Raw genomic sequence first — 12,785 nt, 5'->3', positions numbered from 1 at the left:
TGCTTTTTGGTGTTCTGATAAGCACATAATTTTTTTATGAGAAAAGGTTCTAGGATCACACTGATAGCATAGGGTGCCACAAATGGCTTTCTGGGATTCCTCAGAAATGGTCAATGCTGCACACCTAATTGGATTTTGTGAGCATGAGCCAAGCACACACTCCTTAGCCTCTCAAATGTGGCCGATTTATTTTATTGTGAATTAGGTCAATCTCACCAACTATTGTCTGCTCTGCCTGGCAATGGCTCTCCACAGTCCTGGATAGAGATATTTCCTCATGATCATGTTTTTTCATGTTTTTATCTGTGATCTTTTGAATTAGAGATGCTAGAGGTTGAACCTGCTTTGCATGCTGTTTCCCATTTGAGCTACAGAACCCTCCTTTGCTATGCAACAGTACAGAAAAGCATGACAATCACAGAAACGACAGCATCTCTGCCATTTCAGAAGGGTTATGCTTCCGTTGAGGTTACGGTACCTGTGATCGCTTGCCTGGAGCTCAGCTCTTCCATAATACATCAAGGCACCAGGAGACCAAATGGGTCTGATTTTTGTTTCTGCACTGAGATCAGTGTCAAAAAGATTGATCTCTCCAGCTTTGTAAAAGAAAACAGAATTCAGTTTCTGAGTTTAAAATCATTAGAGCAATCATTCAACAAAATGTTGGGACTTCAATCACTTTGTATGGTGGCTTATAACTTATGTGGCACCCAACTGTCAGGACACAAAATATTATATATATTATTTGAATACATGAGTACTGCAGTGGTATGGGCAGCAAAACACAGTGCATTGATGGTAAATAGTAATTCATTTATGTCCATACAGGGTGACTCAAATGGTAAGTATGGCAATTTTGAGTTCTCTGCCCCACAGAGGTGTCAGTTGACACAAGAGGATCTAACTTTCGTACCCGTCTATAATTAAGCTATTACTATACATATCTTCATTTCATGATCCAAATAAAAGTCTATCAAACTTTTAAAAAACTGAAAAGATCCTACCTACCCGTTTTATGAATAGGAAGTTTCTTCCTCCACCAAAGTACTCTGTCAGTCCAGGCTGGAGTTCTGCATTTGTCACTTGTATCATAAGCCTCTGAGCCAACATCATACTTATATGTTGGACCAAAATTAATCGTTCCTTCATGAAAATCCTTAAATATCTATAAAACAAATCACAGGTCATCTAAATTGTGGCTTATTATGATGCCATTCATACAGTATTTTTTTTCTTGGTATAAAACAGATCTCCACTATGTAGCTCTAAGCACAGATAGCAGCCTGATTACTTGCATTTTTAGCAAGTATTTTTGCTTATGTTATGTACTTGAATAAGACAAAACGGCAACTAGAAAAATGATTCCATTTAAAAAAAATATCCAACTTTTCTAACTTCATTATTATTTTACTATATCCGCGCGCCCCCCCCCCCAAAAAAAACTGCAGGTAACCTACCTTGATATTTATTTCATAAGGAAGGTAGGATTTTAAAAAAAATTCAAACAAAAGCAACCAAGTGTACGCCATGGACCTCTGACAGCACAAGTTTTAAGAATATAATTGTTTATTAAATGAATAATCACCCTGCCTTCCACTGCAAAACAGAAGGTGGCCTCAATAGTGCCCCTAAGTAGTCTCTCATCCAGACCCAAAGCTGCTTAGGTTCAGCTAGGTTCCTGCACCATGTGCATTCAGATCAGGCTCTGGGCATCTGCTTCAAATAACTAAAGAGCTTTCGGGTAAATATCTCTTTTATAATAAATGCTCTTTCAAAGAGCACCAATCCCCTTACTTTTCCACTGGATTTCTGCTGCTGCAGTTGATCAAACTCCAGGAGTGTCTTCCAATCTTGTCGTTTGAGAAAATAAAATACTTCTTCATAGGTCAAATCAATGCGATAGTTAAAATCACCACACCAGAACACATAGTCATGAGAAAACATACTTCTTCCCTGTTTGTGTGTGACAGAAAATTGTATTTTCAAGCACAGATTAAACAACAGAATTTTAATCTTCCTTATTTTCTGAGTGCTGTTTTAGAATTTTCTTCAGAGTATGGCCCATTAATAAATGCTGGGCACTACATTTATTGTTACAACTTTGATCTTTAGTTTCAGTACAGGCCACTATCCTATACTGAAACAATACTGATCTGATAATCTGGCACAATCACAGTTAACTAAAAATAGCTTAAGTGCATATGCAAATCTGTTTTGATGATACATGCTTTTAACTTGGAAAATGTGCTTCAACCAACAGCAATGGCCCACATAGACATGAGGTGCAATGCTAGCTTCCTGGCAGGGGTGTCCCTGACATTTACTGGGAGGGAAATGGAGCGGCGCAGGCATTTGGTTCAGTACAAGTGCATTGGTGGTGCTCCTGCCAGTGAACCTGCCCTACCATGCCAACCTCCCTGCCATTTCCCCCCACCCACTCCTGTTGCCAGGAAACTAGTGTTGTTGGTTCCACCTCTCCAAATGAGCCACTTCCTGTCCACTAAAGTACAATCTTCATACTAAATGAAAGTGAAAATGCCCCCTTAAAACTACAGTCTCACACTACTATAAATATAAATTGAAACCAACTGTAATAAAGATTTACTACAATTCTCAACCATCAAGCTTTTGTTTACAGTCCATTGTTTCAGCTGAATTTAAATGTTTGTTATAAAACCAAGCATAACAAAAACTCAAAACATACCCAACAAAAATATATGCATTCCACATCAAACCATGTCTGCAGCTATAACATCACTAGAGGGCACTGTTAATATGGATATATTTTAATACAGATGTACAAGCTATAATTCAGGCTATCTTTTAAAGGCTTCAGAATAAGCAGCTACAGAATTCCTCTCACACACATGGAAATAAATGTCTGTGCTACGTTCCCTGAATTAAGATTGGAGAGAAGGGAGAATGGGTGGAACTCTACACCCACCCGCCCCTGAATATATTCCTTTTGCTCTGATAGTTTTTGTGGGCGAGAATTCAGCACAACTTCAAATAAAACATTTCAAGAACCTCACCATTGGAAAGCTCAGCTTCTGTGTGATCTCTTTATAGTCCTCATTCCGCTCTTTCACCTGAGACTGACCAGCTGTCAAGTGGCTGCATAGAAAGCATAAGCTGGTGCTATGAAACTGAAAACGGATGGCAACTGCTCCTTTATTGCCAGTTTTCCCTCCCATTCCAGTCTTCACTGTGTCCACTGCTACATCCCTGGGCAGGAGAGAACAGCCAAAGACAAAAAGAAGCATTTGCTAAGGAAATGTAAAGGAAATACATAGAACAATAGGCAGAGTAGACTGTCACTAGGTTGGATGGCCGTCTGTCTTGGATGCTTTAGTTGATATTCCTGCATTGCAGGGGGTTGGACTGGATGACCCTTGGGGTCCCTTCCAACAATTCTATGGCTCTATGACTAGCAAAGAAGGAGCCTGTGGAAGCCCTGCCAAAATGAACGAACATGGAAGGGGCGATACATCTTCATGGGCCTTACAAAAGAGAAACTGCCACTACACTGACTTTATCCAGCTCATGTATTTATTATCTTGATGTGATGTCACAGAACTACACTCCAGGCCTCTCCATCTAACACTTGTTACTCTCCTGTGGCCACACCCTCAACACCCCTGCTTCTGACCCTCTCCTTGAGTGTTTTTGTCTGGCTGAACTGTGTTTTGAACTCTGATAATGCCTCTTGCTTGTGTGTATGAAGGATGGAGCAGGGTGTTTGTGTGTGTACATATCTGTGTGCATAGCAACTAGCCTAGCATACAAAGGTAAACTTTACATTTGTTGCTCTGCCCACTTTCTCCTCTGGCTGCACGCTCACCAGTGGTATGTGGCCACTGGGAGATTTCCCAGAATAAAATACAGCCAACTCCCCTCACCCCAATACATTTTGACCCATTTTTCACCCATTCAAAACTTCAAAACTCTAAATCAAATTTGGCATAACACCACTTCTGAACCTGGGTTTTTAAAAATAAGTTTACAAGGCTTAGATGGAACAACTGCCTTGAAAGAAATATATAGAATTAAACAGAAACATTATATATTTTTTAATTTTGCTCACACTCCTTTGTTTACTCTGCTCTAAAATATAGTTTCCTTAATGGAGTTTCCTTAATGGAGGGCATGTCAAATTTGAAGACATATCAATAAAGATTCCAAGACTCACTGGTCGTACTCTGTGAATTATTCAAGCAGAATCCAATTCAAAGGGAGCAATTCATCAATCACAATTCCTGCCCACATTCTTTGAAAATGAATGGAGTTTGCTGCAAGAATTACAGTTGGTAACAGGATCCCAACAGCAGAATCCTTAATTCAGTGGGTCTTACTTATGTTTAGGATTTCTGGCGCAATCATTAATTATGAAAGTTTCTTTTTAAAGAAAACACGTGCGTAATGCTAAAGCAGCATGAGCAAGAGTGAGTAAATTCCCACTTAATAATTATTTCCCTTCACTTTCACCAAATTAGAATTTGCAGTGAAAGAAGACTTCTACTTGCTCCCAATTCCCCACCGCAGGGGATATACCTGATGAAGGGGACATGGAAAGGCCGTACGAAGATGAAGAGGCAAACACCAACAAGCTGTGCTGATGTCAACAGAATGTATCGATGTGTCCTGGAAAGGGCTTTCTGAAGCTGTTCTCCCCACATCTTCTTATTAGTTGTGCTGCAACACAAGCGTTAATTGCGGTAGCAGGAAAATTGGATAGAGCATGAAATAGTCTTCACTGGATAGAACACAGGGTTAATTCCAGAGCTTATAAATGGCAACTTATTGATAACTCAGGGCTGCATCAGCACTTTATCCAACTATCATGTTCATACAGGATACACTGGTCTTACTCTGCTTCAAAGCCCCTGTGTTTCCACCACTTCAGACCGATAAGACAATAATAGACCAGTTTCTAATAGAGATTCAGAGAAATCAGCATTTTTCATTTCATTCTCTTTCAGACATGTTTGAAAGGCTGCAAAATCATAGTTATTTATTGCACTGAATAAACCCCATCTGAGTGTGGTTCACGTATGAATGAACATCACTTGATTATTCAACACTTGATGCTTTTCCATTGAATGAATGAATGAATGCAGTTTCTATTTAAATTTATTGTGCTTGAATTGATATCAGGTGACATGAAAGATTTATTTGTGGTGATTCGTCTTTGAAGGCTTATGTATGCATGACAATCATCACTTGATGTCAGAGTCAACAGGTGATGAGCATGCATATGTGAACCAGCTATTAGCATTTTGTAAATTATCCACGCACTACTACACAGGGTATAAGCAACTATGTCAATATATATGGAGTATAATACACTTAATAGCTCAGTTTAAGCATACCTAGCATTCACAATATTCCCAGCATTTAATTCTACCATCTCTTCAAATCCCACGGCAAATATGTCAGCTGGACAATGGTCATCTATGGTAACAGGAGGGGGGGAAGAACACATACAAAAGTGAGTTGATGCTTTGTGAAAATGTTTCCTTTTCTAATGTAAAAACAAAATAAACCATGGTTATTAACCATGGTTAAGTGATTTCAATAGTCAGCTGGTCATGTTGAGAGAGTATGTGAGAGACACTAGTGCATTATGCTTGCTTTCTGCAGGCACAGATGCACGTACCCAGCTTTTAGTAAAAATCCCCACTCACCCACAATGCAAGCAAGTATGGTTCTAGCACAGAACAAGGTTCTTCATCAATGGGTTCCCATGTGTCACTGGACTGCATCTTCCATAAACCCCAGCTAGCTTAGTCACTGATTAGGGATGATGGGAGTTACAGTCCAATAGCATGTCGCCCAAGGTCGCAGAACACTGGCATAGAGAAAGGCAGCAGAACTCACACAGCCCATTCCCACGTGGAGCTTTGGTTTTTTCTGTAGTGGAATGCTGCCCTCTTTTATTATATATGATAATCCTAATACTGACTTAGATTTTAAAATATTGTTCACACATGCATGTTCATCACAGAATCCCCCTTTCAGACTTTTCTACCAATCGGGGTGAAATTCAGTGTTGTGTTCTTCCAAACATTCCATCTACACAAACATTGTAGCTGGCCGGGCAGAAAGATTCCTCCCACCCCACTCTTCTAGGGGTTCTCCTGATCCCCAAAACCAATTTTGGGAAAAGGGGAAGAACCATTGCACAATGGAAGTCTTTGTACAGGGTTTCTACTGACAGGGCTGATTAGGTAAATCCTAATGATTAGGTAAATCCTAATGATTAAATGTGAACTAAATTTCAGCTTTTTAGATGGGGTATCTTTGACCACTGGGGGTAAAACTTAAAAGTCCCTCGCTTTGAGTGGAAAACATACAAATGCTGCATTTTCAGACTTCTCTATTAACCACATTATCTTGGACTATTTATGAACAAAACTAGAGGTTTCTAGGTGGTGTGCAAGTAACCTAACAATTTTAATGCCCCACAAACTGAGTTGTAACAAATACAAACATAGACACATATGTATGCATGTATGCAGGAATATGATATGTGTGTGGGTAACGCTTGTCACTGCATGACTAGTGCTCCTTGTTACCTTGAAATTCTGAAACACCAGAAAGCTTCGGGGAATCCAGTAACCAATCTGTTAACTCGCTGGTACCAAGGATATTGCTCTTAAACTGTTTGCCTCCATTGACATTCCAAGTCCCCATAGCAACACGAATTCTCTTGAAGTTTGTGAATTCAAACTGATGCTCTGACATGGCTTTCAAAATGCTAGGAGTCACTGATGGAAAGAAAGGGGGGAAGAGAGTGGGATTTTCTGCCATGAAATAAAACGGACCATATGAATCATCAGAATACCAACATCTCTCCTGATAATTGCTTTTGTTGGCATGCCTTAAATCACTAGGGATAAACATTTCAGGCTATGCCACAACCCACAAGTGATGCTCTTCCTCATAGTTCAAAAGCAGGAACATGAACAGTTTGGGAGCAGCTGAGTAGCTTATGGGAAAACGTTAAGCAGGCATTAGTGCTCATCTGCTGTTGGGCGTTTTGCAGAGTGACAGTGCAATCCTATGAATGTTCACTCAGAGGTGAACTTCTATTGTGTTCAGTAGCATTTATTCCCAAGAAAAACACACAGAATTGCAACCTGAGAATCCAAACCAATCTATATGTATTTTTGCTTTCATGCACATAGTTATATTATTTTAAAAAGTTTTAAAAGACATCATTAATAGGAGTGTGAGATTGTAACCACTAGAACAGGCACATTGGTTACTCAGATTCAAATGCACAAGTGTCTGAATCAGTGGTACAGAAAGCCCAAATATATGCATTGGGGACAAAAACCCTGAACGTCAAAAGGTGAAAGAAAAAGAGGGTGGGTTCATTGTATCCTGCATATATGGTTTTAATTATTGGTGCAAGTTAGATGCTTGGATTAGCCTTGAATATAGCTATTTTCCCAGATGTGTAGTTTCTCCCTCTCTGATGTTGTTTTACGATAGTAAAGGTCTCATGCTGATGATCACCAGGGCAAGATGGTCTTAGATAATAGCACAAATTATGGCATGGCTGTAAAGGTAAAGGGACCCCTGACCATTAGGTCCAGTCGTGACCGACTCTGGGGTTGCGGCACTCATCTCACGTTATTGGCCGAGGGAGCCGGCGTACAGCTTCCAGGTCATGTGGCCAGCATAACAAAGCCGCTTCTGGCAAACCAGAGCAGCACACGTTTACCTTCCCACTGTAGTGCTACCTATTTATCTACTTGCACTTTGACGTGCTTTCAAACTGCTAGGTTGGCAGGAGCTGAGACCGAGCAACGGGAGCTCACCCTGTTGCAGGGATTCGAACCACCAACCTTCTGATCAGCAAGCCCTAGGCTCAGTGCTTTACCCACAGCGCCACCTGGGTCCCTATGGCATGGCTGTACCAGCTACCACCAGCTACCAATTAGTTTCTAGGCCCAATTCAAGATGCTGATTTTGACCTATAAAGCCTTATGCAGCTCATAGAATCATAGAGTTGGAAGAAACCACAAGGGCCATCCAGTCCAACCCCCTGCCAAGCAGGAAACACCATCAAAGCATTCTTGACATATGGCTGTCAAGCCCCTGCTTAAAGACCTCCAAAGAAGGAGACTCCACCACACTTCTTGGCAGCAAATTCCACTGTCGAACAGCTCTTACTGTCAGGAAGTTATTCCTAATGTTTAGGTGGAATCTTCTTTCTTGTAGTTTGAATCCATTGCTCTGTGTCCGCTTCTCTGGAGCAGCAGAAAACAACCTTTCACCCTCCTCTATATGACATCCTTTTATATATTTGAACATGGCTATCATATCACCCCTTAACCTTCTCTTCTCCAGGCTAAACATACCCAGCTCCCTAAGTCGTTCCTCATAAGGCATTGTTATGGTGCAGATGGTGCAGATGTTTTTATCATATGTGGTGGTCTTGTAGTAAGGTTGAAGCTTACTGGGAAATGATATATAATGAACTGAAAAAGATGTTTAAAATAACATTTGTTTTAAAAACCAGAAGCTTTTCTTTTGGGAATTATAAGTGTAGAACTACCCAAACAGTATATAAATTTATTTATGTATGCAACTACAGCTGCAAGAATGCTACTTGCCCAAAAATGGAAAGAAGAAGAAGTTCTGACGAGAGATGAATGGATACAAAAACTTATGGATTATGCAGAAAAGACAAAACTTACTGGAAGAATACCGGTAAGAAACGAGGATAACAAACTTTTTATAAAAGAATGGAAATCGTTTATTGAATATCTACCAACAAATTATAAACAGATAAGACATTGGCAGGATTACTGTAATAACCTGCAGTTTCAAAAGAATATATAATCAAAATTATGAATAAAAGAATAAGAATAAGTTAATTTAGAATATGGAGGAAATGATAAAATAAATTTAAGGAAACTGCAGAAAGAGGAGGAAAGAAGTTGAGGTTTGAAATGTTAGAATGATTGTTAAACTACTGAAATGTATATAAATGAAAACTATGAATAATTTAAATTAAAAAAGAGTGTGAAGACATGAGTATGGGTCTTTTAAGTGGCGACTTCTAATTGGTGGAATGCCCTCCCCTGGCACCATCACTAGCTGTTTTTAGGCACCAGGTGAAACATTCTTATTCATCCAGGCCTTTGAATTTTTATTTTAGCAGGGTTGGGTGGCGTTACATCTGTCTTATCTGTCTTTCTGTCATGGGGCAGAGTTGGAACTGTCTGTCTGTCTTCCCATCTTTTACATATACTATTTTCATTGACTTTTTTCTGAGCTGCAGCTGCTAATTCCTTTACACACCAATACCAAAAAGAAAGAAAGTCAGAACTAAATCTTACTTACTCAGCAATGCCGTGTGGTCCATGAGCATCCTCTCCTTTTCCGCTTGCTCTTCACTGTAGAAATCACCCATAAGCAGCAAGTCAATGGCTTCCTGTTTCACACCATCAAAAAAGTTTGACTGGATTGTCCGTGACACTGAACGCGCCCCGTCCTTGAACTTCCCAACCTGTGTAACAAAAGGATTAATAGCATTTATTTAACTCACAGCGACAGCTTCCAAGAATATGACAATTATCACTTGTCTCCTCTACCTTAGCTTTTCCATCCAAGGCACGGCTGCCTGTAAAAATCCTACTTAGGTTGTGTCCATTGAGGGCCCACATTGCTTTATAAGACTCCAGGAAACGTTCAACTATAGGCTTGGAGTTTAATCCCAGGCTCTCAAGCTGAGTGAACAGAACCTGGATGAGAAAAAAAGAGGCATAAGCCCGAGAGAAACAGATAAGATCACTGCCCTCATCATACCCCAAACTTGCTGCTGGTTGTTACATTAAGGATTTTGCTCAGGATATTAATCTCAAAGCGTAAGAAAGAGCCCTGCTGGATCTGACGAAAGAGCCAAGCATCCTGTCCTCACTTTGGCCAACCAGATATGTATGAGAAAGACACCATCTTTCACCTTTTCACAAGACGGACATAATGCAGGCATGAAAAAGGGGGGGGGAGCATTCCTGCAAAATGTCTGGTGGATCACTCACCTCAAGTGCTATGAAGGACTGAACGGTGTTTGTTCGATCCAGACAATCCAGGCAGTTGGTTCGCAAGGTACCCATCTGCTGACTTCAAAAATCAAGTCAAAGAATGAAAAGATTTAGCATTCCCACAAATCCCAAAAAACAACTACTTTTTAAAAACCTGCTGAAAAGGGAAGAAGGGGAAAGAAGAAGCAGATACATAAATATGTAGAGAGTTGTGTTGTTTACTGTTAGCTTCCTTTGCCCCAATCCAATGAGGATGCAACCTTCCATATGCAGAGTCAATGTACATCTGGAAGCTCGAAAAGGAAAGCACAAACAATTGGTATCAAAGGGTTAAGACACTCACCGGAAACCCGCATGCTCGCCCTTGGTGAAGATGCCTAACTCTTCCCAATGCAACTTCAGCTGAGGCCCCAGCAAATTCTCAAGCTTCTCCATTTTCCCACCTTTTGCAAACTGGTGGTAATCAAAATTAATCATGGGTGTGTCTCCTGCATGGGATGATGCCCAGAGCAACTTCTAATTGCAAAGGAAAGTGACAGAGAGAAAAACCTTTTGTATTCATCATTTGCAGAAAAATATATATGATAATATGCACTGAACTGCTAATCATGATGCTAAGTTGTAAATTCAACAATATTCCCTGCATATTTTAAAATTCAATTCCCTTAGGTGTTTTTTGTTGTTGTTGCACCAATCAGTACTGCTCAATTTATAACCAAAACTAAGGCCTCAGTTAGACTGTGTGGGCCTGTGTCCCACACATCATGTTTCTGCCACATGATGTCACATAAAATATTAGTATGTAGTTGTATGTAGTCAGAATACAGCTTCATGCCAATATGTATTTTGTACTCACAACCTAAATGCCCATTCTATAGTCTCTCCTATGGATTGGAAGATATGACAGAATAAAAATTACACCACCCTGCAAAAGGGCATGAAATAATGCAAAAATTAAAAATAAAGTTGTGATCCAGTTTACTACACCAGCTTGAAAGTACGAATAATAGCACATACTCAGAGTGCAATCCTGTGCTGAAGATACCTGAGGTGAGAGGCCCAGGATTCAAAGGAAGCTCTGCTACCTTAGCAAGAATGCAAGATATGCTGCTGCTCCCCACCCCCCAAATACCAGCAGAAAACACTCCAGGTGCACTGTCAGAAAGCCACATGAGGCAAAGTGCTTATACATTTATTTAGTGTTTCTATCCTGCCTTTTCAGCTGCATTGCATATAGGGAGAGGTATTGGTGCAAATGTTTTAGATTGAGATATTAAACATGGCTGCATTCTTGCTTCCTGTGTTTGCTCACTTAGAACTATTATCAAGCTCATTTCAAAGTTCAAATGGCCAGGTTCCAAAATAAATTCAGGAGAAGAGGCGCTTCAGGCACTGACGATGTTAAGAGTTGCTTATAACTAGAGGAGAGTCATGCTTCCACGGTCTGTTACTGCCGTTGGATCTGTTTCTTTGGTAACTGCCCACACTTCAGTGACTATTTACAGACAGCTGCATTAGGGACCATACTTGGGAATGACATCAGACTAAACCATTACTATCTCAGCATGAATCATTGTTCAAAGCATGGTACCCAATTGTGCAGCTGGGCTACTCATTAACATTACAGAGAAATGACAAATTATCATCTCTAACAGGAATTACAGGTGATACTGAGAGGGAGGATAAGACCTAACAGGGGAGCAATACTGACAATGAACTTCAATGCACAGTGGGAGTTTGTGAGGGAGAAGAAATGGAACCACCTAAGGACTCAGTCCATGCTCATGCCTCAACTTCCTCTCCCTATGGGGTAGAAAGCAGAGACTGTAGTGCCTGTATAAATTTTATGAAATGAATGAATGAATAAGGGTTTGGCCAGCATCAGTTGTAGTGACTGGAGCAAAGTGCCCAGTCTTGATCAACAGGCTTTGATCGACAGGCGTTGATCTTTGATCAACTTGCTTGTGAGGAACAGTGTCCCCCCCCCCCCTTGGAGAAGGAGGGAGATCCAGCTCAGACGCAGCACAGCATCACGTATTTTTGCAAACCACTTAGAGGTTTTATTACAATCAAGTGGTATATCAAAACAATATCAATTGTTAAATATATATATTTTAATAAAAGGAGTGGGGACTTCAGGTCCACCTGGGGTTCCAATTTGGGTCCAATAAATCATTTATTCTAAACTGCGCCCACTTGTCAATTAGGTGACATCACAGTGATGGGTAGGTAATGTCACGTGGTGGGTAACAGTGGAGGTGGTGTACAACCCTGCTTGGTTTGGCTGTGTGCCCTACTTCACTGTGGGAAGCCAGCATGGACAATGATCACATTGAACACATCCTGCTCTGTGTGAGAGTCTCCTGCAGGGAATGCCTCTGCATACCAAAAGCCTGCAGAAAGCAGGATTGAACTCCCTGTGCAACAGCTGTTGTGTGGGGAGTTGAAATCTGTTCATTATCTCCCTGGACCTGCCAACTCTTAACAGGTGGGCAAAACCACCTATGGGTCAAAGTTGGCCTGCAGGGTGGAAGGAGATAAAAGATCTGGCTTGCCAGGTCAAAAAGGTTTTCAGGTCATATGGCATGGGGGCTGTTGGGTGGGATGATAAGAGACAATTGTAATAGTTAACTGCATGGGTTCCTCTTTCTTTTCTCAGTGACAAATATGGTTGTAATTTCAAAGGCATTCTGCTATTTAATTTTAAAAATATTTAAAATACAAATA

General features: G+C 40.5%; 1 protein-coding gene across 1 annotated transcript in view; it reads right to left on the bottom strand.

Moving 5' to 3' along the window:
• Positions 1–12,785, bottom strand: part of SYNJ2 (synaptojanin 2) — a 54,990-nt gene that overhangs the window by 14,711 nt on the left and 27,494 nt on the right. The window contains exons 8-18 of the mRNA XM_060273270.1: positions 10,402–10,574; positions 10,056–10,137; positions 9,609–9,758; positions 9,358–9,523; positions 6,576–6,767; positions 5,370–5,451; positions 4,552–4,692; positions 3,033–3,225; positions 1,795–1,953; positions 1,009–1,165; positions 329–596 (exon numbers count right to left, since the gene is read on the bottom strand). Of these exons, the coding sequence (XP_060129253.1) occupies positions 329–596; positions 1,009–1,165; positions 1,795–1,953; positions 3,033–3,225; positions 4,552–4,692; positions 5,370–5,451; positions 6,576–6,767; positions 9,358–9,523; positions 9,609–9,758; positions 10,056–10,137; positions 10,402–10,574 (1,763 nt within the window). The remainder of the gene's footprint in view (positions 1–328; positions 597–1,008; positions 1,166–1,794; positions 1,954–3,032; positions 3,226–4,551; positions 4,693–5,369; positions 5,452–6,575; positions 6,768–9,357; positions 9,524–9,608; positions 9,759–10,055; positions 10,138–10,401; positions 10,575–12,785) is intronic.

This window comes from Zootoca vivipara, chromosome 3 (assembly GCF_963506605.1).
Source record: "Zootoca vivipara chromosome 3, rZooViv1.1, whole genome shotgun sequence".
In the NCBI taxonomy this organism is placed as follows: Eukaryota; Metazoa; Chordata; class Lepidosauria; order Squamata; family Lacertidae; genus Zootoca; species Zootoca vivipara.
Note: the sequence above shows the minus strand (reverse complement) of the source record. Positions and strands in the feature narration are given on the sequence as shown.